This window comes from Camelina sativa, chromosome 20, assembly GCF_030686135.1.
Source record: "Camelina sativa cultivar CO46 ecotype springtype chromosome 20, ASM3068613v1".
Lineage (NCBI taxonomy): Eukaryota > Viridiplantae > Streptophyta > Magnoliopsida > Brassicales > Brassicaceae > Camelina > Camelina sativa.
In genome coordinates, this window is record NC_141899.1 from 33,875,293 (window position 1) to 33,899,611 (window position 24,319).

At 38.3% G+C, this 24,319-nt stretch overlaps 1 protein-coding gene across 3 annotated transcripts; it reads left to right on the forward strand.

Annotated features, from left to right (window-relative positions):
- Positions 1-18,586: 18,586 nt before the first annotated feature.
- On the forward strand, positions 18,587-20,167 carry LOC104773142 (uncharacterized). Of its 3 annotated transcripts, none has more exons than XM_010497708.3 (6): positions 18,587-18,817; positions 18,920-19,190; positions 19,274-19,388; positions 19,491-19,633; positions 19,704-19,788; positions 19,874-20,167. In XM_010497708.3, the coding sequence occupies exons 1-6, from the start codon at positions 18,683-18,685 to the stop codon at positions 19,923-19,925; spliced, it is 801 nt and encodes a 266-aa protein (XP_010496010.2). In that variant the 5' UTR covers positions 18,587-18,682; the 3' UTR covers positions 19,926-20,167. The 3 variants fall into 3 exon arrangements, with proteins under 3 accessions (XP_010496010.2, XP_087362305.1, XP_087362306.1); XM_087506179.1 differs by having other exon boundaries at positions 19,283-19,388; XM_087506180.1 differs by lacking the exon at positions 19,491-19,633 and having other exon boundaries at positions 19,874-20,078.
- Positions 20,168-24,319: the final 4,152 nt, after the last annotated feature.

Here is a 24,319-nt window from a genome sequence, read left to right on the forward strand (position 1 = left end):
CGACTTAACGTCCAGCATCACGGCTATACCATCGCAACGTTATATCGACAATCATACAAGCAGCATAACAACAATGCAAGCAAGCAATCACACAATGCAAGCACACAACAAGCAATAATGGAACAATAAACAAGCAACAAGCAACAACGCAATAATTATACCAAGTATAATTACCTAACCTCAATGTAATCTAGCCTATTGCAAATAAATGAATAGAACCACAAGCAATCATTTAAATCCCTATTTAATTCTAGTTCGCATTAAACAATTAAACAATTAAGCTGGTTAACATGCGTTCTTCGAACAACATGCAACCACATGCAACACACATAACCAAAACTCACCTTGGCCTAATGTCGCGAGAACGACATTCTACCCTTGACGCCTACGCTAGCCCCGATCCGACCAAGCTTTCGCCGACGCGATAAATCTAAGCTTGGACCGAACCAAAACCCTTATAAAAATATTCTAAAAATAAAATAAAACTAAGGGAGGGACTAACTTACCGAACTACCTGACTATCCGGACTTCTCGGACTACCCGGACTACCCGACTCGAACTCCTACGGCCTAGAGCTTAGCGGGAAGGTTTTGGGTCTATTTTGGTGTGAGGAAACAAATGAAGGGGTAAGGGGGGTTTATATAGGTGCCCAAGGTCGGTTGTGGAAGCATGAGGTGGCGGATAGGCATCACCAGAGCGCGACACATGTGCGGACACTAACCCAGCTCCGGACGGCGACACATGGCGGATAGGATCGGCCGAGCTTATCCAAAAGCCTATCCTTTCCTATCGAATAAGCTTGGGCGAGCTTATCTCCCCGTCCATCCTTATCCACTTTCGTCCTTATCCATAGGAATTGGTAGAGCTGCCTGCCTGGTAGCTGACGGACGCGGACGATACGGTACGCTTGCGGTCACGTCTGACCATCGGTCAAAAACTGCACCACCGTGCCAACTCCGATTTGCTCTGATCATCTTCCAATATTTTTCGACCAAAAGCTTTGTATTCGTCCTTAGATACTTTGACTCAGCTCCAAAAATTAATTACCCTTTGTCTTGATCGATCCTTACGCGATAGCCGTCTCTCGGCCATTCCGCATAATTTTAGGCCCCGGGGAGGGGTATTACAGTAGCTCTAGGGTAAATTTGAGCATATCACAATGCATGGTAACTAAAATATGTCAGCATGCAAGTTGAAATAAAAATTAAAGTTAAGCATGCAATCTGAAATTTAGAGTTTCAACCGTCCAGTTTATTTTTTCAAAAAATAAAGTATTCTGAAAATACGAAAACATCGTTCATTCATATCGAACAGAGACTCGTGCAGCTTTCCTTGTGTAGACCACGAGTTTTAATACAATCCACACAATTATATAACCCTGATTGTTATAATCCTTATCTTCTTTTGTCTATGAATATTTGAACTACAACAAATTGTAACTTCTCTCTTGATGTGAAATAGGGGTGAGTCGATAGCTGGTCTAAAGGACCTCTCTAACTAACTCGGATAGGATGGAGACGAATGATGGATCAAAGTTCGCCACACAAAGTTGTGGAATGACTTTGTGATAAGAACACAAATCAATATCTAAGTGAATCACACACAAAAATAAAGATTCAACTTGTTTTCTAAAGGAATCACACACAATCGAAAAGACAAGTAAAACAAAAGCCTAAGCTTCAAAGTGAGAAAACTCTCTCTTTTATTTTTCCACAAATATTCTATATTTACAATGAAGGAAAACATGAGCTTATATAGGATCAATTTACAAATCAATAACATAAATACAAAATAAATCAAATTAATTACATAAATAAATCAAGAATAAATTTGAGAGATTTTATCAATCATCATTGATGGAGATTGGTTCTTTGTATCTAGACACTTTCTTGATGTAGCCATGAATTGATTGTCTTCTAGAAACTTCTTTATAACTTGATCTTGATTTTCCTTGAACCAATTCTTGATGAGTTGATATTTCTAGGATTGCATCACTCTCTTTTATTTTTCCAAAAATATTCTATATTTACAATGAAGGGAAACATGAGCTTATATAGGCTCACTTTACAAATCAATAACATAAATACAAAATAAATCAAATTAATTACATAAATAAATCAAGAATAAATTTTGAGAGATTTTATCAATCATCATTGATGGAGATTGGTTCTTTGTATCTAGACACTTTCTTGATGTAGCCATAAATTGATTGTCTTCTAGAAACTTCTTTATAACTTGATCTTGATTTTCCTTGAACCATCTGGAGATACATATTATGTGCTTTATTTGGAACGAAATTTTGCGGAAGAAAGAAGAAAGAAAGAAGAAAGATAAAAATAAATTTACATGACGAATGATGTAATGATGTTTTATATGACGTAGAGCATGATCAAAGGGGGTCTTCATATGGGTCTCTTCAAAAAAAATTGTATGAAAAAAACTAAAAATATAGAAAAAGTATGAGAGAAGGAGAAATGGGTCTCTAGAAGTAGAGATTTTAGAGACTCTTTTTAATGAGTCTTGACATGTGTCTTTTTGTAATTGGATTAAATTATATTGTGATTTAATTATATTACAAAAATTATTTAATTGCAAAAAAAATTAAATCAAATCTTTTTTTCAGTCAATAAACTTTTCTACACTGTTCAAAGAAATTACAGAGTTTTCGAGATTCGTAAATGCTTACAAATTGGAAAGAGAAAATTTGAGTTCAATTTTTTTTTGGGTACAGAATTACAATAATCTTTTGTGGTGGATGAGTCTGTTTATAGCATGCCATTCTTTATTATAGCATGCTATAAACGTTTATCCGCTGGTAATTTCTTACAAATGTAGGCCATCAAGTTACTTATTATCAAAAGTGTTAAAAAAAAAAATTTATTCACTGTGCTAATTACAATCATTATATTTTGTTAACATTTCTTTTACTAATGCGTTCCAAAGTGTTCACTGTGCTATATAACATGCTCTGAAAATGTCTCGATCTATGAGGAGTTATGAGGAGTGTAAAGCCAATTTGAGTTCAATTTGGTGATGGATCAAAGATTGTAGATTGATTAGTAGATTGATATGAGTCATTGTTGATGAGAATGCAAACTGCACAAGGGTAAAATTGTACCACGAATTGAGCTTGTGGATGATAAAGATATATTTAAGAGCAAATGTGATGTGCTAAAGAAGCACAATTTGGCTTTGGAAAAGTCTAAGGAATAGGGAAAATTGTAAAGATCATCAACATTATTGCAATAAATAAGTAAAATGATCATCTTTTTCCACCATAGGAAGATCAAACCTAAAGTAAGATACCAAAGGTTTAAATCTTAAAGCTTCTACAAGATAAATTGTCAAGGCTTAGATGATTCTTGTGGACCACAATTTCATAAACTTACAAACTAGACCATGATATATTTCTTGGATCAATATCATTAGACTTGACCTCTCTCTCCATATATTCAATGTTTTGGTTCTTTTACCCACATCAATGTGAGCCATGCAAATAATGGTAAAGATTGTGGTTTAAGATCTGCAACAAGACGTAAAAAAAAGAAAACTAGCGGCGGCAGTATTAGTTTTGGAGGAAAACCCTAATATTGATTGCCACTTTGGCCTTGTGAAGCCTTGTTCTATATATATTTTGGGTTGGAATGGAGAACCTAATATTGATTGCCACGTTGGCATTGTGAAGCCTTGTTCTATATACATTGGGTTGGAATGGAGAACCTAATATTGATTGCCATGTTGGCGTTGTGAAGCCTTGTTCTATATATATTCCGTTAGTCTGAATTGCTGGGGTCTAACTAGAGCTTATGAGATGAATGTGCTTCATTTTCCAGGTTACAATCTTGTGGTTCCATTGTTTTTGGATAACTACTCTGAGCCAGGTTCGTATAGTTTGATCCAAAAACTAACATCCAATTGTTCACAGATAGCTAATCCGATTATATTTTAACTACTCAAGAGTAAAATGCAGCTGCTAATGATTTCGTTCGCCGTGTTCTCTGAACGAGTCATTCGGAAACCCAGGATGCACACTGGTAAAGCTCAGGGTGTACTTGTTCTTGGACAGACGTGTCCAGAAGAGCAGCACCATTCTGCAAAGACCAACAGCAACGTTGACAGACAAAGAGCGTGAGCGCATTTGCGTTTTCACAGCCTCAACAAGCCTCATCCATGAGCAAACAAAGTCAGTCAAGGCTTGAATGATGGAGGCATGTTCAGCTGCACGGGGCCGATCATGAGGAAGACCGACCACAGCCTCGGCCGAGGGGCCGAGCATGGCCTCACCGAGCCAAGGCCGACCCTATCCTCGGCCAAGGGACCGAGCATCGCCTCGCCAAGCCGAGGAGCGACCACGGCCTCGTCCAAGAGGCGACCACATCCTCTTCCCGGCTGCTGCACACATCCTCGGTCCAAAACAGTGGACCACGTCATCTAATGTAGCATTGGCAAAGGGTACTTTTGCAAAGCAGCATTGGCAAAGGGTACTTTTGCAAAGCAGCATTGGCAAATACATGTCAAAAACGCACAACAGCCTAAAACGCTCCTAAGTATAGGATGACATCTAAAACAAGTACATTACTCCAAAACCCAGCAAGGTTCATCATAAGACACACAAAAGCTACAAATTCATCCCATATTCGCCACAATGCAAAAACCCGAAATGTTAGTAAGGATACAAACCATCCAATACTACAAACAAAAGTCTTAAAGGGACTAAAAGTAAACTAAATCACGAACGAAGAGGAGTGGTCACTCATCGGCCTCCTCATCCTCATTGGCCGCACCGTCGTCCTCTGAAATCCCTAAGGCTCGCCTCACGCCAGAGACAAGCTCATCAAACACATCGCGAGCATCATAAATCAGGATCTTCCTCTCAACTAAGAGCTGCTCCACAGCATCCGGAGTCGGACCGTCAGGCTCGCGAACACGTTCGATGAACTCCAGGTTCGCCTCAATTTCATCGAGGTCCAACATGTTGTCCTTCGCTGTCCCCCCGATCCTAACATGCAACCTGGCGACCTGTCTGGCCCGGCTAGCAGAGCTACGAGCCGCCTCGTTCTTGGCCTTAGCAACGGCCTCTTCGATCTGTGTCCCTGAGAGCCTCAGCATCCAATAGCTTCCTCCTAAGCGAAGCAATCTCCTCCTTGTCCTTCGCATGCCTCGAAGACGCTCTCAACGGCTTACCACTCAACTCTTCCGAACTCTTCTTCGCAGAAGCAATGTCGTCCTCAAGAGCTCGGTTCCTCTCAGCAAGCTTGACGCTGGCCTTCTTAGCGTCGCTGAGCTCATTATCATGAGAGCGAGAATCCTCCTCAAAACAAAAGGCCATTTGGTCCAGCTGAGTAGAAAGCTGCATAAAAAACAACAACATAGGAAATGCTATCAAAAACCAAAGGGAGCTAAGTAACAATAGCAAGTACAAGGAAGGAGAGAGATCAAACCTCAGCAACTTTGGCTTTCGCCAGCGCAAAAGCCCTCTCGCCAGAACCGAGAGTCGGTGTAGTGACCCTCACTAAGGGTAGAAATCCCAAAATAAAAATTCGAGGAAATGGCCCGGAAAAGACTTAAGGAAGAAGCGGAAATAAAACAAAGAAGAACGACCATAACAAGTCCGAGGAAAAATTCATGAGTCGGAGAATGGCCGAGCCAAGACTGAAGTGACTGGAGGTGTGATCGAGACCTTAAAGCTGGTCGAAAATTATCAGTCTATGCGGAAATAGCATCCGCGGAAAGTCGGGATAGTCGAGAAAAGTGGTCGAGAAAATCTGTCGAGATGGTCGAGAAAAGTGGTCGAGACAATCTGTCGAGATGGTCGAGACAATCTGTCGAGATGGTCGAGACAATCTGTTGAGTGTCGAGAAAATTGGTCGAGGAAATCCATCGAGAGAGTCGAAGGAATCGACAATGTCCGAGAAACGCCGAGAGAACCGACGATGTCCGAGGCATCGAGAACATTGTCCGGATATTGGTCGAAAGAGCCGATAGCATCCGAAGCATCGAGAGAATTGTCCGGAACTGGTCGAAGGATTATCGACGATGGTCGAGACTTGTCGAGAGTGCCGATAGTCGCGTCCGAGCGATATCGAGAAATCTGAGGATTGTCGAAAGCGTCGGACGAGGAGGACGGAGCTGGTCGACAAAACGCGGAAAACATGTTTTCCCAAGGAATTGACCAATCAGCTTACATGCAAGGCATGCAGAGATAATTTTGGTGGTTTAAGAAGAATGGCGCAAGGAGATTGGGCAGTGTAATGCACGCGCCACATGCAGCCAAATTTTTGCCATTTGTCGAATTCCACTAAGGGAAGAAGGAGAGAAGTCGAGCCTATAAATATGGGCTTAGTGGCTTCATTTGGGAAATTTCTCTCATTTCTCTCATTCCACTCAAACGAAAAAGCTTACTTCTCCCTCTAAATCTAGAGAGAGAGTGTCGAGAGAGAGAGAGTTTGTCGACAAAGATTGCCGAGAGAGTTGAGGGAGATCGTTGAGAAGAAGATCAAAGCGAGGTGCTGCTTGTGTCGACAGAAATTGTCGAGAGAGTCGAGGAATTGCGGTGAAGCTGATCGAGAAGCTGTCAAGCGCGAAGGAATTGTCTGATCCGCGGTGCCGTGAAGTCCAAACATCACCGATCACGTCAAGGTGAGTTCTGCGGTAATTGTGTGTTGCATGTAGACTAGATTCTTGGTAGAATCAGTTAAATTGTTGCATGCATAAATTTGATAGGATTCACGCTAGATTCATGTTAAAAGATTACATCGAATTTGAGTTGGGAATCACCATGCAAGATCGCAAGTGAATTTGGTTGCATTTTAAGCAATTTTGGACTTGCATAAAATTTGGGTTTAGTCGCATGCATGATCGAACCTAGTTTTACTTGAATTTATTCTTGTTAAAAAACCGATTTCATGCATGATTAAATTATTAAGTATTTTGCAATATATTGCATAATTTTAATCAAGGTTAAGACATGCTTAAATGAACCTTAAGGATTTAAATGATTAAATCGAATAGGTTGCATGTAAAGTGGGAGTTAGAGATTTAAATGGTTAAATCATAAACGGTTGCATGCATAGTCGAACTTGTTGCATTAACTTGCTTAAGTTGCTTATATTGTTTGCATGCATGTAGAATAATCTTAAGTTGCTTGATTTATTTTCTTGCTTCTTTTTGATTATTCCATGTTAATTTTCTTGCTTGATTTCATGCTAATGTGCTTGATTTATCAACGCTTGAACTTGTGGTTGTGTGTTTTATTTTAGCTAGTCTCTTGAATTTGTTTCTTGAGTCTTAGCTAGTGTAGTGTGTCGATAATTCTGGTTCCATAAGCGTTTGTCACGCGTGAGTTCCCGACGACCACTCACGCGGGGACACTGTTACGGCTGGCTAGCTACCAGCATAACCGCTACATGACGATGTAGCTAAGTTGTGGGCTCATTGCTGGTGACCTTTGTGGTCTCGGCATGGGAGATGGTACGGAACGGAACAGATTATCGAAGGGCCCTAGGTGTAAAGAGTTTAGAGCATTCAAGTATTCCTTTTCTAAGTCTATTCGTCTTTACATGCGTGTGTTGTCTAAGAGTCTAGGATAGTTCAAGTATCCCTTGTTTATTCTAGTCGTCTTAGAGAGTTGCGTTTGGTTCAAGAGTCTAAATGTTCTTTAGTCGTCTTGTGTTGTGTAAAGCGATGTCTAGATCATCGAGTCCAGTCGTTGGATCTAACCTTTCTCGCTTGTGTATGGTTTAAATTGCTTCCGCTATGGCTTTTGTTGCGTTGCTTTGATTACTGGCTAGCTTGTTTGCCTTGCTTGTTTTCTTTGCTTGCCGGGGTAGTTGGGTTGGGAAATTAGTATCCTGTTTAGGAGAAAGGGGTACCCAGGGAAGCCTAAGTGAGTTTAGAGCCGGAGCAAACATTAGGGTACCGGATAGGGTTTTACGTGTTCTTTGTAAAATCCTATATTTTGTAAACGGTTATGTTTATTTTCCCGACTATCTTTATATATTGCTTTTATGATTTATTTATGATGAATTATTTTATTAAAGTGATATATATACGGTTTTCAGGAAAACATGGCAAGTTGCAAACGATACTCGGCCTTGTCCGGGCCAGGACGCAAGGGTTGCAAAGCCTAAGCAAACCTCGGCCGTGGGCGGAGTCGCGTCCGAGAGGACTGGTCGGGAAGCTGCAGCTTCCGTCCCTCGACCGGACCACCAGGGTGCGGTTCCCACAACAAGTAGCGTCTCGGCGCCGTCCGATGGCCTCCGTGGTCATAGAGCGGTTCGGGGGCGTTACAACGGTGGTATCAGAGCGGTGTTTTCGAACCCGCGAGCACTTGTGCATTTCAAAGTTTTATCGAGTAAATGTGTCGCAAGAAACATTAGAAACTTTTATCCAGTGGTTTGCTTGTCTAGTTCTAGGGTGAACCGTAGATTGGACTAAGCATATGACCTTGTTTCTTGTGGGTTTTAGAATGTCTTCAGGTGATTCAGGTTGCGGAGACGGTTCAGGGAGTGAGGGGCCGAGACATGAGGATTTTGGGCATCACAATGGGTATTTGTCGACGGAGTCGGAGAGTAGCCATGAGCCAATTGACCCGGAAACTTGGAGTGTGGACGGGCTATTGGACGAGGATGATTTGGATGTTGGGATTGAGGATGGTGTGTTAGATGCTAATGACACCGAGTTGTCTATCGAGACTGATCCATCGAAGTGTTCGGACGAACCAGAGGAGATGGAAGCGGATCAGGATGATCAAACGATTGTATTGGAAGTGGGCGAGTCGAGCCGTGTCCAAGTGAGGATAGACGCTCAAGGAAACTTTCAGACCGTGCCAGTTGGAGAGCATGGAGAAGCAGCGTCTAAGTTTGCCGAGAGGCTGCAGAAATTGTTGTTGGAACTCGTGGAGGAGCAGAATGATGATACCAATCCCGAGGATTTTATGCGAGAGTACCCGGATACAGTCGAGAGGATCCTTAACTTCTTGACAGAAGCGTACGGGGATGGAGAAGAAGCTAATGTTGAAGCGAACGGGGTAACACCCGAGACTGGAGATAGCCGTACAGAGCAGCCGGTAGAGGAGAGGCCGGAGACGGTCGCGAGGATCATGCTTGTACTGAACGAGTTGCACTCACCGCAGAGAGCGGGTGAGGGTGTGGTTGAGCCGATAGTGTCGGAAACTGCGATAGAAAGAGGTGAAGGTGGTGAAGATCATAAAATCGAGGAACCAAGGACCAGAGAAGTGGAGGTGACCGACGTTTTGTCGAGTGATGACGAGGGGATACCGACGTTTGTGGTAGAACCGATGTATGACCAAGACCCGATACCGAGTGAATTAGACCGAGAAGCTGAGGAAGGTGTAGAGCCGAGAGATGACGTGAGGCCAAGGGCTAGTATGAGCCGCGATGTGAGAAACCGAGGTGGACCTGACCGAGAGGAGCCGGATCTGTTGATGCCGAACCAAGTTGTACCAGACCCTGTGGAGTCAAACCAGATCGTGCTGAGGCGCGATAGTCCTATTCGAGCTGTACCACTGCAAGTGGTGTTTACTGATCAAGAGCGGGAACCAAGAGACCCATATTGGGAAAGAATTGATAGGATGGCCGCCCTAAGGAGAACGAACCGAGAACGTATAAGGTTCGAGGAAGGAGAAAGTAGTACTAAGAGACTGAGGGTTTCGTGCCAGGAATTTCAGGCGAGGGAACAGCCTGTGACCACACAGCCGAGAGGGCGATTGAGGACGAGAGCCACTGCTAGGAAGAGAGTAGTGTACCCCCAACAAGTTGTTAGGAGGAGTATGGCTTATTGCGATCTGTGTGAGGGAGTTGGACATTGGACCAGGCACTGTTGGAGACTAGAGCTGAGGCGGATGTGTGATCCGACTAATATGGAGTGCGAGTGGTGCGGAATGCGAGGGCACTTTGCCTATCGCTGCCCAAACCCAGACCTTATGAGATACACGAGGCCGTGTGATGTTTGTGGGATGCCGGGACATTTGAATGGCCATTGTTGGAGGACGAGACCACGACATTTACCGATCCCCGAGCATGTTGTGTGTACCGAGTGTGGGACGGGAGGACACTTTGCTGATAGCTGTCCGGACCGAGTTATGCGAGAAGAGGGGAATACATCGAGCCAACTTGTGCATACGGGAAGGAACCCGTTAGACCGAGCTACCCGAGTCGAAGAGAGCCCAACGAATCAAGATAGAACCTCATTGTCTGCTGCCTCTACCTCAACCGCATCTCCCGCAGAACCGCGACCTGATGAGCCAGCTAGGGAGTGCGAGTGCACTTGTGAAATGTGTACTAGGCTCAGGAACCCGTAGACTGGCTGGGAGTAAGGGAAGTTTTTGGGTGTTGTGTAAGGGTTGGATAATTTTCTTTTTGTTGTAAGTTGTAGACTTGACCTCGTTGTATTAGTCTAGGATCCGAACCCTTAGGTTTGTCGGCTAAGTGAAGTAGAACCTTGTTGTCTTGTGTAAAAGTACTCGTGTTCTTTAGCCGTATTTGGGTTGTTTGTAGTACTATTTAACTCTTTGCTAATCTTGGCTTGTTTAATTACTTGCTTGATTGTTGCTTGAGTTTTATAGGTTGTATGGTTAATTATTTTGCATAATTAGCTTGCATTGTTCAGCGTGATCGATGAGGATTCACATTAGTCACCGCAAAGCGCGATCAGACAAAAGAGAAGAAGATCAAGAAAGATCAAGAGAGTTCAACTAAGAAAAGGGCAATCAGTTCAGTTAAGAACAAAAGAAAGAGAAGTAGTGAATCAAAGAAGTTAATGGGGCGTTACAGTCGGAGAAGGCGATATTGTAACGTCATGGTCCATCAGCCCGGTAACAGAGGCCGGAGAGGAGCCCGCTTTCTGTCGCTTCGAAGGTGCTCCATCGGGAGTACTTCCCGCCTTACCCTCCAACCTAAGGGCTCTCTTCCGCGACTGCTCACGCCGCATCGCAATCTCGTCGGGGGTAAGGTCGGAAGTGCGAGAACGCTGAATCGGCGCAGCAGGATTCTTAGGCGCTGTGGTCATCGGAGCCCGAGTCTGCGAGCCTGCCCTCACTGAAACCGCGGTGCTCGTCGACACCGCCTTCACCATCTCTGCTCGCTGATATGCTGAAACTCTAGGAGCACCTCGTCCAAGTACCTTCCATGGGAAGATCCGGGTGGAAAGCGCCTTCTGGATCCTCTGAGGAGTGAACGACTTCACCCAATCACCGTCCCCGGAGGCAAGAGCGCTGTGGTGGGCCACTGCGTCACTCCGGCTAACTGTCTGAGATGCTGGCTTCACTGCAAAAAGAAACAATCTAGAAATCAGTATGCAAAACGAGAACACACCACGAAAATTTCTAAGTATAGAATTATCTCTCTTCTCCCAGCTCGTCCCTAAGAAATTTATAAGAACAACACTCTTTAGAAGTATTAATTGCTGGGGTCTAGCTAGAGCTTATGAGATGAATGTGCTTCATTTTCCAGGTTACAGTCTTGTGGTTCCATTGTTGCTACTTTATGCTATCTGCAAAACCTCTAAAGTTCCCTGAGAAAGTTCTAAATAAGAACAACACTCTTTAGAAGTTTTGGTGTTTCCATTGCACTCTCTTTTTTTTTCTTCTTAACTGTAAACAGCCTATACACCCATTACACATAAGGTCGTTTAAATAGTAGTTGGATTTTTAAAAATTCTTGCTTTAATTCAAATGAAAGATTTTATTTATTTACATATAACGATTTATGGTTAAAATAACCATGATTTTTTCTTTAAAACAAAAATTTGAAAAATAGCTACATATAAAATACTTATAAAGAAATATGAAGAGAAAGACTTTTAGGTTTCCAATGAAGTTTCTACAAAAATCTTAACAAAGAAACGATAGCCCAATGTGATATATCATGGTTTTTGTGGTTTTTAACCATGATATAAGGAGTCTTTTAGTGTCTTTTCATTTGTTTCTAGATTGTTTTTGAGTCTTTACAGGTTTTTAGCATGGAAGGAGCAAAGTGGAGCAATTTGGATCAGTTTGGAGCAATAATCCGCAAGAAATCAACTTGGAATCGATCAGAGGAGATGGTGTCGATCGACACTGCCTTAGCATCGATCGACACCCAGTCCAAACGGACGAGAGAGCCAAATTTGGAAGTTTTACAAAGTTGCCCGAAGTTTTCCATATTTGCAAGACTAGTCCCTGACGTGTTTTAGGACATATATATATATATATATATAGTTTTTAGGTTTTCCAAACCCTTAAGTTTTATTCTATCAAGTTTTATTTTTCCTGCAACCCTGTGAGATTTTTGAGAGCTATTGGAGAGAGAGATCTGAACTGCTTTGAGAGAAGAATTCTTAAACTCCTTTCTTACTCTTTTAATCTCTATTGCTTATTATTCAAAATTATGTTTTGTTCTTTATTGAATATGTCTGAGTAGTTTGCTTGTTAGGTTAAGGGTTTTTCACAGGGATTTTATGAATTATTAGATCTGTTATTTAGGATTCATTATCTATCTAGATCTTCATCTTAGGTTGTTCTTCATGATCTTCTTGCAACTCCTTTGGACTTCTCGCTGATCGGCTTCTTTAGTCTTGGCTCCTATCCTTGGTATCTTCATGATCTTCTTGCAACCTCTTTGGACTTCTGGTTGATTGGCTTTGCGGCTCCTCCCCTTAGACCAATCTTCGGTCTTTCTTGTATGTCGCTTGGTAGCCTAACCACTTCCACTTTCCTCATTTCCACCGCCTCACTTCCACAAGCCTCAAGGGTGGTTTCCTAAACAACTAGGGTTTCCTAACCTCTATGGTTCTAACCCAGATTTCTAAATTTTTGGGAGTACCCAAAAATTACAATCCTAACATTCTACCTACTCAGACTACCCAAAAAAAATTAAAACGACCTTCTAAGCTAGCACACACACTTGGGGTTACCAATTCCCAAATGTTCCTACTTTAACACTATGCAAGTAAAATAAACAAGCAAGCAATTTCCACACAACCACACAATCACACAATCAGAGGAATAGTTAGAACCCATACTTACCTCTTGCGGGACCTTTTCAGGCCATGAAGGTTTGGGTAATCTAATCCTAAGGGAAAATCTTGCGATTCACTTCTACCTTCTGCCTATCTATCTCTTCCTTGAGGACAGACCAGTGGGGGACGAGTTGATAATAACCTTTGATGGAATGGATGCGTAGTTGGGTAGGGTGCCTTGTAATGACCATATCTTAAGGACTGGGGCAGATGGTTGATTTTATCTCATACTTGGGCAAGCACGATATGAATGCCCGAACTGACCACATAGATAACATCTGACTTTGATGTTCTTCATTCTTGATTTACGACATCCTTTCTTGTTCTTCTCCTTCTTTTGGATTCTTGATTGGCCTCCTTTTAATCTCGAACTACTGCCACCATAATTTTGCGATAATGCATCGTTCTCTGCGGCTACGGATTCTTCTACGTTCACTGTTCTTTCGACTAACTCAGGCAGACTTGAGAAAACTACTGCTTGTAGTCTGCTTCGAATCTCCGGTCTTAGGCCACGTATGAATCTTCGAATTGTGGCTGCCTTGTCTTCATCACCGTAAGATGTATATCTCTGAAGTCTCGAAAATTCTGCTTCGTATTTTCGTACACTTCTCTCAGCTTGCTCTAGCTTCAAAAATTTGGCTTCTAACTTCTCTCTTACTTCTTGTGGAAAATACTTCGTCTTGAACTCTCTTCTAAAGTCTTCCCACGTTGGCTCCTTGTCTCTGTACTGCTTCTCTAAGTTGGTCCACCAATTAGCTGCATCTTTCTTCAAATGGTATACGGCAATGTCCTTCTTGTACTCCTTTGGGCATTCCGTTACGGAGAAGTTCTTCTCTAGGCTTTGTAACCATGAATTAGCTGCGAATGTACTCCTTCCAACTTTAAAGTAATTTGTTCCCAGCTTCTCCATTATTGTTGCAATATCTAGAAACTCGGATGACCTTGATACACTTGGTTGTGTATTTGCTTCTACCAAAGAATTCATCATGAGGTTGTATGATGATTCCAGTGACAAACCTTCTTGAGATTCCAACTCATCATGTCCTTGGTCCATCATATTACTTGGCCCCAACTCTTGATCATCCATCCATTCATCCAATGGCTTAATGGAAGTAGCTGATTCTTCCGCTGAGCTTAGTCCCCATAGTCGTCCTTCTTCAACCTTCTGAACAGACATCTGCAGTCAACATCCAAGGGTAAAACCTAACCCATCCTATCCTATATACCTAACTACTAAAGGACGTACCGGTTTCCTAATTTGCCTTTGCGACTCATTTACTCGATAAAACGTTTGAAAACTGTGCGTCCCGTAAGCATGACGAACCATGCTCTGATACCACTCTTGTAACACCCCTGACCCGTTCTAGGCCAAGAACAGACCAAGAGCATCACGTATAGGACGCCCGCAGCCGGCCGACCGAGGTTCCCGGAACACATCCGATCGCCCAAGCCGTCCAACTGCAGATGCCCGTTCCTTGCGAATCATGGCCTAAGGCTTTGCAACCCGTACCGCGACGCGCGAGTTGTGATTAGTCCGGACTAGACTAATAAATATCATTGGGAGACACGGGGTTTTAAGAAAACATCGTTTTATTGATAATGTTAAATCGAGTAATACATAATATATACACAAAACTATATCTTACAAAGGTAAGGAAATCTACACCGGTTGGCCTAACGTCCTTTGCTACCCCTAAGGTCTCTCCACTAAGGTTACCTGCAAGAGAGAGTGAGGGATGAGTGCTAATCACTCAGTGAGTTCGGGCTCCCCTAAGCATGTAATCAATCCCATCCCCAAAAACCCAAAATAACAATCAACACGCAGCAAGCAATGCAAACAACAAACAATGTATACTACAACGAGTATACGCAAACAATATAATTAAACATGCATGCAATCATCTACTCAATCAATCCACCTAGGGCCCTGCGTATTGACCTTCCCTTCCCATAATTCGTGAACACCTATACAAGTAGCCACACAGGCTAAACAAGTACAAAACATCACTCGTTCTGAGTTCCATATTGTGGTGGTAACTCAGGCTACATCGTCATGCAGCACTCGGCCATAGGGTGCGACCCCGTCATCTCCGAGTCATCGTATCGTTCGTGTGTAGGGATTAACCACTATGCACACACTACTAACCTACGGCCTTTGGGAAGCATCAAGTACGCTACTATACTAACATGCACAATCTACTATTCATGCAACACTAGTAACTAACAAGCAAGCAATCAATAATATAGCAACCGGACAGCATAACGGCAATGCGACTAACCGTCCAGCATCCCGGCTATACCATCGCGATGCTATATCAACACGCAATCACACAATGCAAACAAGCAATGCAAGCAAGCAGTAATATAACAATCAGACAGCATAACGGCAATGCGACTTAACGTCCAGCATCACAGCTATACCATCGCGACGTTATATCGACAATCATACAAGCAGCATAACAACAATGCAAGCAAGCAATCACACAATGCAAGCACACAACAAGCAATAACGGAACAATAAACAAGCAACAAGCAATAACGGAACAATAAACAAGCAACAAGCAACAACGCAATAATTATACCAAGTATAATTACCTAACCTCAATCTAATCTAGCCTATTGCAAATAAATGAATAGAACCACAAGCAATCATTTAAATCCCTATTTAATTCTAGTTCACATTAAACAATTAAACAATCAAGCTGGTTAACATGCGTTCTTCGAACAACATGCAACCACATGCAACACACATAACCAAAACTCACCTTGGCCTAATGTCGCGAGAACGACATTCTACCCTTGACGCCTCCGCTAGCCCCGATCCGACCAAGCTTTCGCCGACGCGATAAATCTAAGCTTGGACCGAACCAAAACCCTTATAAAAATATTCTAAAAATAAAATAAAACTAAGGGAGGGACTAACTTACCAAACTACCCGACTACCCGAACTTCTCGGACTACCCGGACTACCCAACTCGAACTCCTACGGCCTAGGGCTTAGCGGGAAGGTTTTGGGTTGATTTTGGTGTGAGGAAACAAATGAAGGGGTAAGGGGGGTTTATATAGGTGCCCAAGGTCGGTTGTGGAAGCATGAGGTGGTGGATAGGCATCACCGGAGCGCGACACATGTGCAGACACTAACCCAGCTACGGACGGCGACACATGGCGGATAGGATCGGCCGAGCTTATCCAAAAGCCTATCCTTTCCTATCGGATAAGCTTGGGCGAGCTTATCTCCCCGTCCATCCTTATCCACTTTCGTCCTTATCCATAGGAATTGGTAGAGCTGCCTGCCTGGTAGCTGACGGACGCAGACGATACGGTACGCTTGCGGTCACGTCCGGCCATCGGTCAAAAACTGCACCACCGTGCCAACTCCGATTTGCTCCGATCATCTTCCAATATTTTTCGACCAAAAGCTTTGTATTCGTCCTTAGATACTTTGACTCAGCTCCAAAAATTAATTACCCTTTGTCTTGATCGATCCTTACGTAATAGCCATCCCTCGGCCATTCCGCATAATTTTAGACCCCGAGGAGGGGTATTACAGTAGCTCTAGGGTAAATTTGAGCATATCACAATGCATGGTAACTAAAATATGTCAGCATGCAAGTTGAAAAACAAATTAAAGTTAAGCATGCAATCTGAAATTTAGAGTTTCAACCGTCCAGTTTATTTTTTCAAAAAATAAAGTATTCTGAAAATACGAAAACATTGTTCATTCATATCGAACAGAGACTCGTGCAGCTTTCCCTGTGTAGACCACGAGTTTTAATACAATCCACACAAATATATAACCCTGATTGTTATAATCTTTATCTTCTTTTGTCTATGAATATTTGAACTACAACAAATTGTAACTTCTCTCTTGATGTGAAATAGGGGTGAGTCGATAGCTGGTCTAAAGGACCTCTCTAACTAACTCGGATAGGATGGAGATGAATGATGGATCGAAGTTCGCCACACAAAGTTGCGGAATGACTTTGTGATAAGAACACAAATCAATATCTAAGTGAATCACACACAAAGATAAAGATTCAACTTGTTTTCTAAAGGAATCACACACAATAGAAAAGACAAGTAAAACAAAGTCTAAGCTTCAAAGTGAGAAAACTCTCTCTTTTATTTTTCCAAAAATATTCTATATTTACAATGAAGGGAAACATGAGCTTATATAGGCTCAATTTACAAATCAATAACATAAATACAAAATAAATCAAATTAATTACATAAATAAATCAAGAATAAATTTGAGAGATTTTATCAATCATCATTGATGGAGATTGGTTCTTTGTATCTAGACACTTTCTTGATGTAGCCATGAATTGATTGTCTTCTAGAAACTTCTTTATAACTTGATCTTAATTTTCCTTGAACCAATTCTTGATGAGTTGATATTTCTAGGATTGCATCACTCTCTCCTTCTTGAAAAAGTTTTGTCCTCAAAACTAAAACCAAAGTTTGCATTTTTTTTTATATATTGAAAAAGTAGAATGAAATTAAAACAAAGCAAAAATTTTGTTTTTTTCAAATAAAACAGAAATTCAGCAAATAAAAGATTTTTTTTTGTAGTTTTCTTTTAAACGATTTAAATAAAATAAAAATGATTTTTTCTTCAATTTAAACAGAAATGCAGCAAATCAAAACGAATTTTTTTTTTGTATAATTTTTGTAAACGAAGTAAATAATTTTTTTTTTTCAAATAAAGCTAAAATGAAACAATAAGAGATAGGAGCTTTTAGCTCTAATACCAAAATGATGTGAGCCAAAATAGGGGTGAGTCGATAGCTGGTCTAAAGGACCTCTCTAACTAACTCGGATAGGATGGAGATGAATGATGGATCGAAGTTCGCCACATAAAGTTGCGGAATGACTTTGTAATAAGAACACAAATCAATATCTAAGTGAATCACACACAAAGATAAAGATTCAACTTGTTTTCTAAAGGAATCACACACAATCGAAAAGACAAGTAAAACAAAAGCCTAAGCTTCAAAGTGAGAAAACTCTCTCTTTTATTTTTCCACAAATATTCTATATTTACAATGAAGGAAAACATGAGCTTATATAGGATCAATTTACAAATCAATAACATAAATACAAAATAAATCAAATTAATTACATAAATAAATCAAGAATAAATTTGAGGGATTTTATCAATCATCATTGATGGAGATTGGTTCTTTGTATCTAGACACTTTCTTGATGTAGCCATGAATTGATTGTCTTCTAGAAACTTCTTTATAACTTGATCTTGATTTTCCTTGAACCAATTCTTGATGAGTTGATATTTCTAGGATTGCATCACTCTCTTTTATTTTTCCAAAAATATTCTATATTTACAATGAAGGGAAACATGAGCTTATATAGGCTCACTTTACAAATCAATAACATAAATACAAAATAAATCAAATTAATTACATAAATAAATCAAGAATAAATTTTGAGAGATTTTATCAATCATCATTGATGGAGATTGGTTCTTTGTATCTAGACACTTTCTTGATGTAGCCATAAATTGATTGTCTTCTAGAAACTTCTTTATAACTTGATCTTGATTTTTCTTGAACCAATTCTTGATGAGTATATATTTCTAGGATTGCATCATCTCTGAAATGTTTTCTTGCTTCTAAATACACGCAAACAAAAAAAGAGGCCAATCGGGATGGTGCTGTACTTGAAAGATCTGAATCCTACTTTGCAAAACCCAAAAGTTGCTGTGAAAATACTTCGAGAATGGCCACCTCATTTTATTCAAGGACAGCCTTTTTATCAAAGTTTGATTTTGGTAGACGAAAGGGTAAGTATTCTTCCTCATCCTATTTTGCCGTTTTTTCAAATATCAAACAAGATTTACAACAAAAATAAGTCAATGAAATGCTAAATTATGTTTATATTATAGGGAAATAGGATTGATGCCAAGATAGATGCGGGACTTTATGTAGACTGTTACTATGGAAAGCTCAATGAAGGAGACTGGTACGAGATTTCAGGATTTTTAGTGATTGAAGGTCAACAATCATTCCGAAACTCAAACCATCCGTTTGAGATCCTGATCCAGAAAAAAACAAAAATGGTTCCAATAAATCCCCGAAGTACTGATAATTTTATTCTTATGTATGATGCATTGAAAATGCATAATTCGACGCCTGACGAGAAGAATTGTTGTGTAGGTAAGTTATTATACTCAAGTCATCTTCATAAATCCATCCTTATTTATTCTATTTTTTTTTATTGGAATTATCTTTTATGTTAGATGTCTTAGGAATGGTGGTACATGTAAACGAGCCGCAGATAATTGATTTCCTCGATCATCAAAATGGCTACATTTCAGAGAATGAAGTTGTGACCTTCACTATCCTTGAACACAAGTAAGAGATTTTTAAAAACTTTCTATAACATTGTAAGTACATACAAATTTTATTTTAAACAGTTCTTGATTAAATTATACACAATCAATTTTTTTCTGAAAGTGGCCAAGAGATTGAATGTGTTGCTGTTGGTTCGGTTTGTACTGCATTTTTTGAGAAGCAAAAAAAAATTATTTCTTCACCTACCTATACTAATCAACCAATAGTGTGTACTCTCCTGTTTTGGAGGATCTCTGTTTATGAAGGTACTGTTCATTATTTAGTCTCATATACCACTCAAAAATATTATTTATTACTTAAATTCTACTTTGCTAGGTATGCAATGTCTGATGTCTCAGTTACGATGCTCAAAGATCATTCTTGAAGATGAAGTGGCTGGAATTAATACTGGCGATATGCTGTAATTTCATTAATTTAATAAATTAATAAATAGTATAAACAATATTATGTGGGAAGTTTAATCCAGAATTGTTTAATTTTTACAGACGCTGGCTTGACGTTGATTCCAGTGATGAAGACAATGAAGATGAAGATTGATTTTGTGGTTCGAGCAGCAAGCTATAGTTTGTTGAAACTTTGGACATGAAAATTCGTTTTAATTTATTTAATTATGTTTTGGAATGATTATTTTATATTTTTTTAAGTATTATGCATTGACAAAAAGGAACGAAGATTTTTCTTGGTTAACCTATATGGGCATGGCCTTAAAAGACGCCAATATGAGAACTTTCGAGACTCTTAGAACTAATATTTAAGCATTCTACGTCTTTATATTATTATCGTGACCTTTTGTTTTCCCCTGTCAAGAAAGAGAGAGAAAAATAAAAGATTATTATCATCCTTATCCTTGTGGTAAGATCTCAAACGATATATAATTACTTTTTTCGTTTCATCATTTCTTAGTTTGTAAGTTTAGACATTTTTATAAATATTTTTTCAGAATTGGAGATGGAAGGTGAAAGTTCTAGGAAACGGAAAGAGCTCATGTTAGATTTCGGATGGGAAGATGGAGCAATCAACATGGTTAAACAAGCGTTCCGAAAATTGAGAAACGTGGTTCTAAAGGAAATGACGAGACATTTCACTGCGATTAGTGATATGTTGAAAGAGTATATCAACAAAAAGAAAAAATCTGTTGGCTTAAACTGTCAGTTTGAAACAATCGATGCTCAAATCTCGCTAATAAACGATATCTTGGAGGGGCAAATCGACTTGGTTGAAGAGCGAAATAGGCTAGAAGATGTTAGGGTTGTTATTGAGAAAGATGAAAAAGAATGTGTTGTTCCTAATATTGATTGGGATAAACTTCGTGTTCCGTTTAGTGGTTAACAATGTTAAGAATTTTATCTTAATCGTTTGCTGTTCTTGAATTTTATATCTTTATTATCTGACGTAAAATATAATCGATACTTTATTGTATTATTCTAAAACCTGATAATTCGTTAAAGCGATAATATAAAATAGAGATATTGACCTAATTACGAAATCTAAAATTAGTTTAAAGTTATTCTTATAAATCGTAAATAAACATAATTTAGTCTTGGACTTTAATATTTTCCATAAATGTTCATGGTTATATAGTTCCTATATTCATTGAATGAGATATCTATACAAATATTTAAAACTTTTTTAAATCGTAAGTTTCTAAAAAGATTAGGTAAATAGAAAAAGTTTATGTAAATATAAAAATATATTGTTGATTACTGAAAATGAATATATACCATCGAATTTATCTAATGATAAAGGAATATGGAGTTTTGACAATATCGTAAAATGTAAAAATTCCAAAAAAAAAAGGATTATATATATATATATATATATATATATTTTTTGATAACAACTTTATAAAATCGAGATCGTAGGTTTAGTTTTACCATAAGATTTTTTTCTCTTTTATAAACATGGCATGTCTTCTGTTCGATCCTATTAAAAAAAAAATCGGAAAGAGAGACTATTTTTACGATGTGGATGACCTAAACCCTTTTACTCATGAGTCGACGATTAACGTTAAAATACTGAGGAAATTTGAGGTCTGGCATCATAATTTCAAATCAACAGACTTGATTGTAGTTGATGATAAGGTAATTTTACAGTATAAATCCCGTTTGATAAATTTCAAAAAAAAAAAAAATATGTTGCTTATATATTTCTTAATGTAGGGTAAAAAAATTCAAGTGATGATGCGTCCTCCTTATCGTGACATCTTTTTAAACGATCTGGAAGAAGATGACTGGATAATGTTATCAAGTTTCTCACTAACCATTGTTGATGGGGTTTTTAAGTTAACTGATCATCGTTTTATGATACATTGGGGAGACAAGACATGGTTTAGAAAAATTCATCCTTTGTCTTCCAAGCAGTTTTATTCTTTTGTATCATTTAATGATATCAAAAGAGGGAAATTAGACCCTGATTATTGTGTAGGTGAGATTAAAAAAACTATATTAAAAATTTTAAAAATACCTGTTATATAATTTCTAATGGAAATTTTATGACAGACATTATTGGAAGAGTGTACACTGTTGGAAATCGTTTTGATGAAGGTCCTCCATATAAAGAATGGGATGAGTTGTACGTCGTTTTGGAAAATATTGAGTAAGTCGTTCTATTATCGAAATTTGATTTAATAATACAATCGTATTCATTAATGTCTCTAATTGTACACAACGTATAATTGTAGGTTTGAACAATTATCATGTCGTTTACCAAAAGACTACGCGAATGTCTTTTTCAATAACTGGATACATTGTGATTTTGATATCATATGTGCGTTACGTTTTGCCAAACTTGAGACTATCAAATGTTTGTATTATTTCTACACGTTGAAAATATTATTGTTTAGAATTAAAAATATGAAATAATTATATATTGTTAATGTAAATACATGGATGGCAACAACGGTACACAATTGTACAATGGTCATGATCAATCCTAAATGTTCTCAAGTCACGCAGATGTTTGAGGATTTTGCCTTAATGGAGAACTGATATTAAGAAATTTTAAAGTGTAATTTGATATATCATAAAATATCTATGATATTTTAGCTTGGATTTAAATTTGATATTTAAAATTTACGAAATTATTTTTTTGGTAATTATCATATAATAATTAATTTTGAAGTAATTCTCAGAGATATTTGTATTAATAGATTAATTGACATTAATATTGTTTGAATCTAATTTAAATAATTTGAAACTAAGCAAAATAAATTATAGTATGATCTAATCAATGAATTCTATTGTATATATTAAAATTTATAAATACTAACAACTAATTATGGTAATTACATAAAAAAATATGAAGATAATATAGAATATTAATATGAAATTAATCTATTTTGAAATAAGGTTTGCAATCAGGATCCAAAATATATATATATATATATATATATATTTGAATTTATGATTATCCCGAAATCTTTGTGGTGATAATATAATTTGGAAAGTAAGTATCTAAAAAATATTGAATACTTATACAAAACGGAATTTTTACAAAAAATATCGGGAGACATAATAATAATGATTTATTAATTAATGATTATTTTACAAATACCATTAAAGTTTTGACGATGTTAAATATTATGAATATTTGACAATATCTTTAGATGTAAATATTCCAAAACAGATTTCTGTATTATGAATATATAAATACGTTTTAAAGACCGAATGTATAATTCTTTTATAAAGGTTTTTCAAACAAAAATATGGCTAACCTTCTATCCAATGCTATAAAAAAAGGTTCGGGAAGAGAGACTATTTTTACGATTTGGACAACCTAAACCCCTTCGTTCATGAGTGGAAAATTAACGTAAAAATTCTGAGGAAATTTGAGTGTTGTCATCCTCTTTTCAAATCAACAGACTTATTCGTAGTCGATGAGAAGATATATGTTCATTATATAGTGTTTAATTAAATTTAGTTTAAGTTTATGTACTTATGTATAACGCTTACCTAGGGTACGAAAATCCATGTATTGATGGGTTCTCCTTATCGTGACATCTTTCTAAACGATTTGGAAGAAGGTGAATGGATAATGTTATCAAGTTTCTCATTAAGCAATGTTGATGGCGGTATTAGGCCAACTGACCATCGTTTTAGAATACATTGGAGAGATGGTACATGGTTTAAGAAAATCCTTCCTTTGTCTTCAGATCAATTCTTCTCTTTTGTATCATTCAGTGATATTAAAAGTGGATATTTTGATTCTGAATATTGTGTAGGTAAGGGTAATAATTTGTTATTATATTATAAGTTAAGTGTGAAGTGTTTGATTAGTTTAACTATTGAAAAATAATTGTAGATCTTATCGGAAGAGTCTTTAGTGTTGGAAATAGCTTGGAACAAGGTCCACCATACAAAGAATGGAATGAGTTATTTGTTGTTCTTGAAAATATTGAGTAAGTTGTTCTAAATTATTAAGCTTTATATTTAATTTTTCCGAAGATTTCAAAGGTACTCAATGATGATAATTTGCAGGGGTGATCGTTTCTCATGTCGTTTACCAAAGGACTACGCGAACGGCTTTTATGATCATTGGATACATCATGACAATGATATTATCATATGTGTATTACGTTTTGCCAAACTCGAAAGTAATAAAGGTTCAAATCATTTCTTGCTGATATATTTATAATTGTTTCCTTTATAAAAAAGATAACTAATTATAAAATTTTATTAATGTAGATACATGGATGGCTACCACGGTGCACAATTGTACCAGTGTCATGATCAATTCTCCATATCCTCAAGTCACACATATGTTGGATGCCTTTGCTGATATGAAAATTTGAATTTAATTTTAAAGTGTATGACTTTTATATTTCATATTTACAAAAAAAATGATACTTTAAACCCCTATGATAATGTGATTGGATTTAAAATTGATTTATAATATTTTTTCATTTATTATATAATACATAAATCGAAATCTTT

Excerpts from the sequence above, each read along its gene's own strand:
- LOC104773142 (XM_010497708.3), top strand. The coding sequence starts at position 18,683 with ATGGTGCTGTACTTGAAAGATCTGAATCCTACTTTGCAAAACCCAAAA. Across the intron at positions 19,191-19,273 it reads CGAGAAGAATTGTTGTGTAG|ATGTCTTAGGAATGGTGGTA; the intron begins GTAAGTTATTAT and ends CTTTTATGTTAG. Across the intron at positions 19,634-19,703 it reads GAGGATCTCTGTTTATGAAG|GTATGCAATGTCTGATGTCT; the intron begins GTACTGTTCATT and ends CTACTTTGCTAG.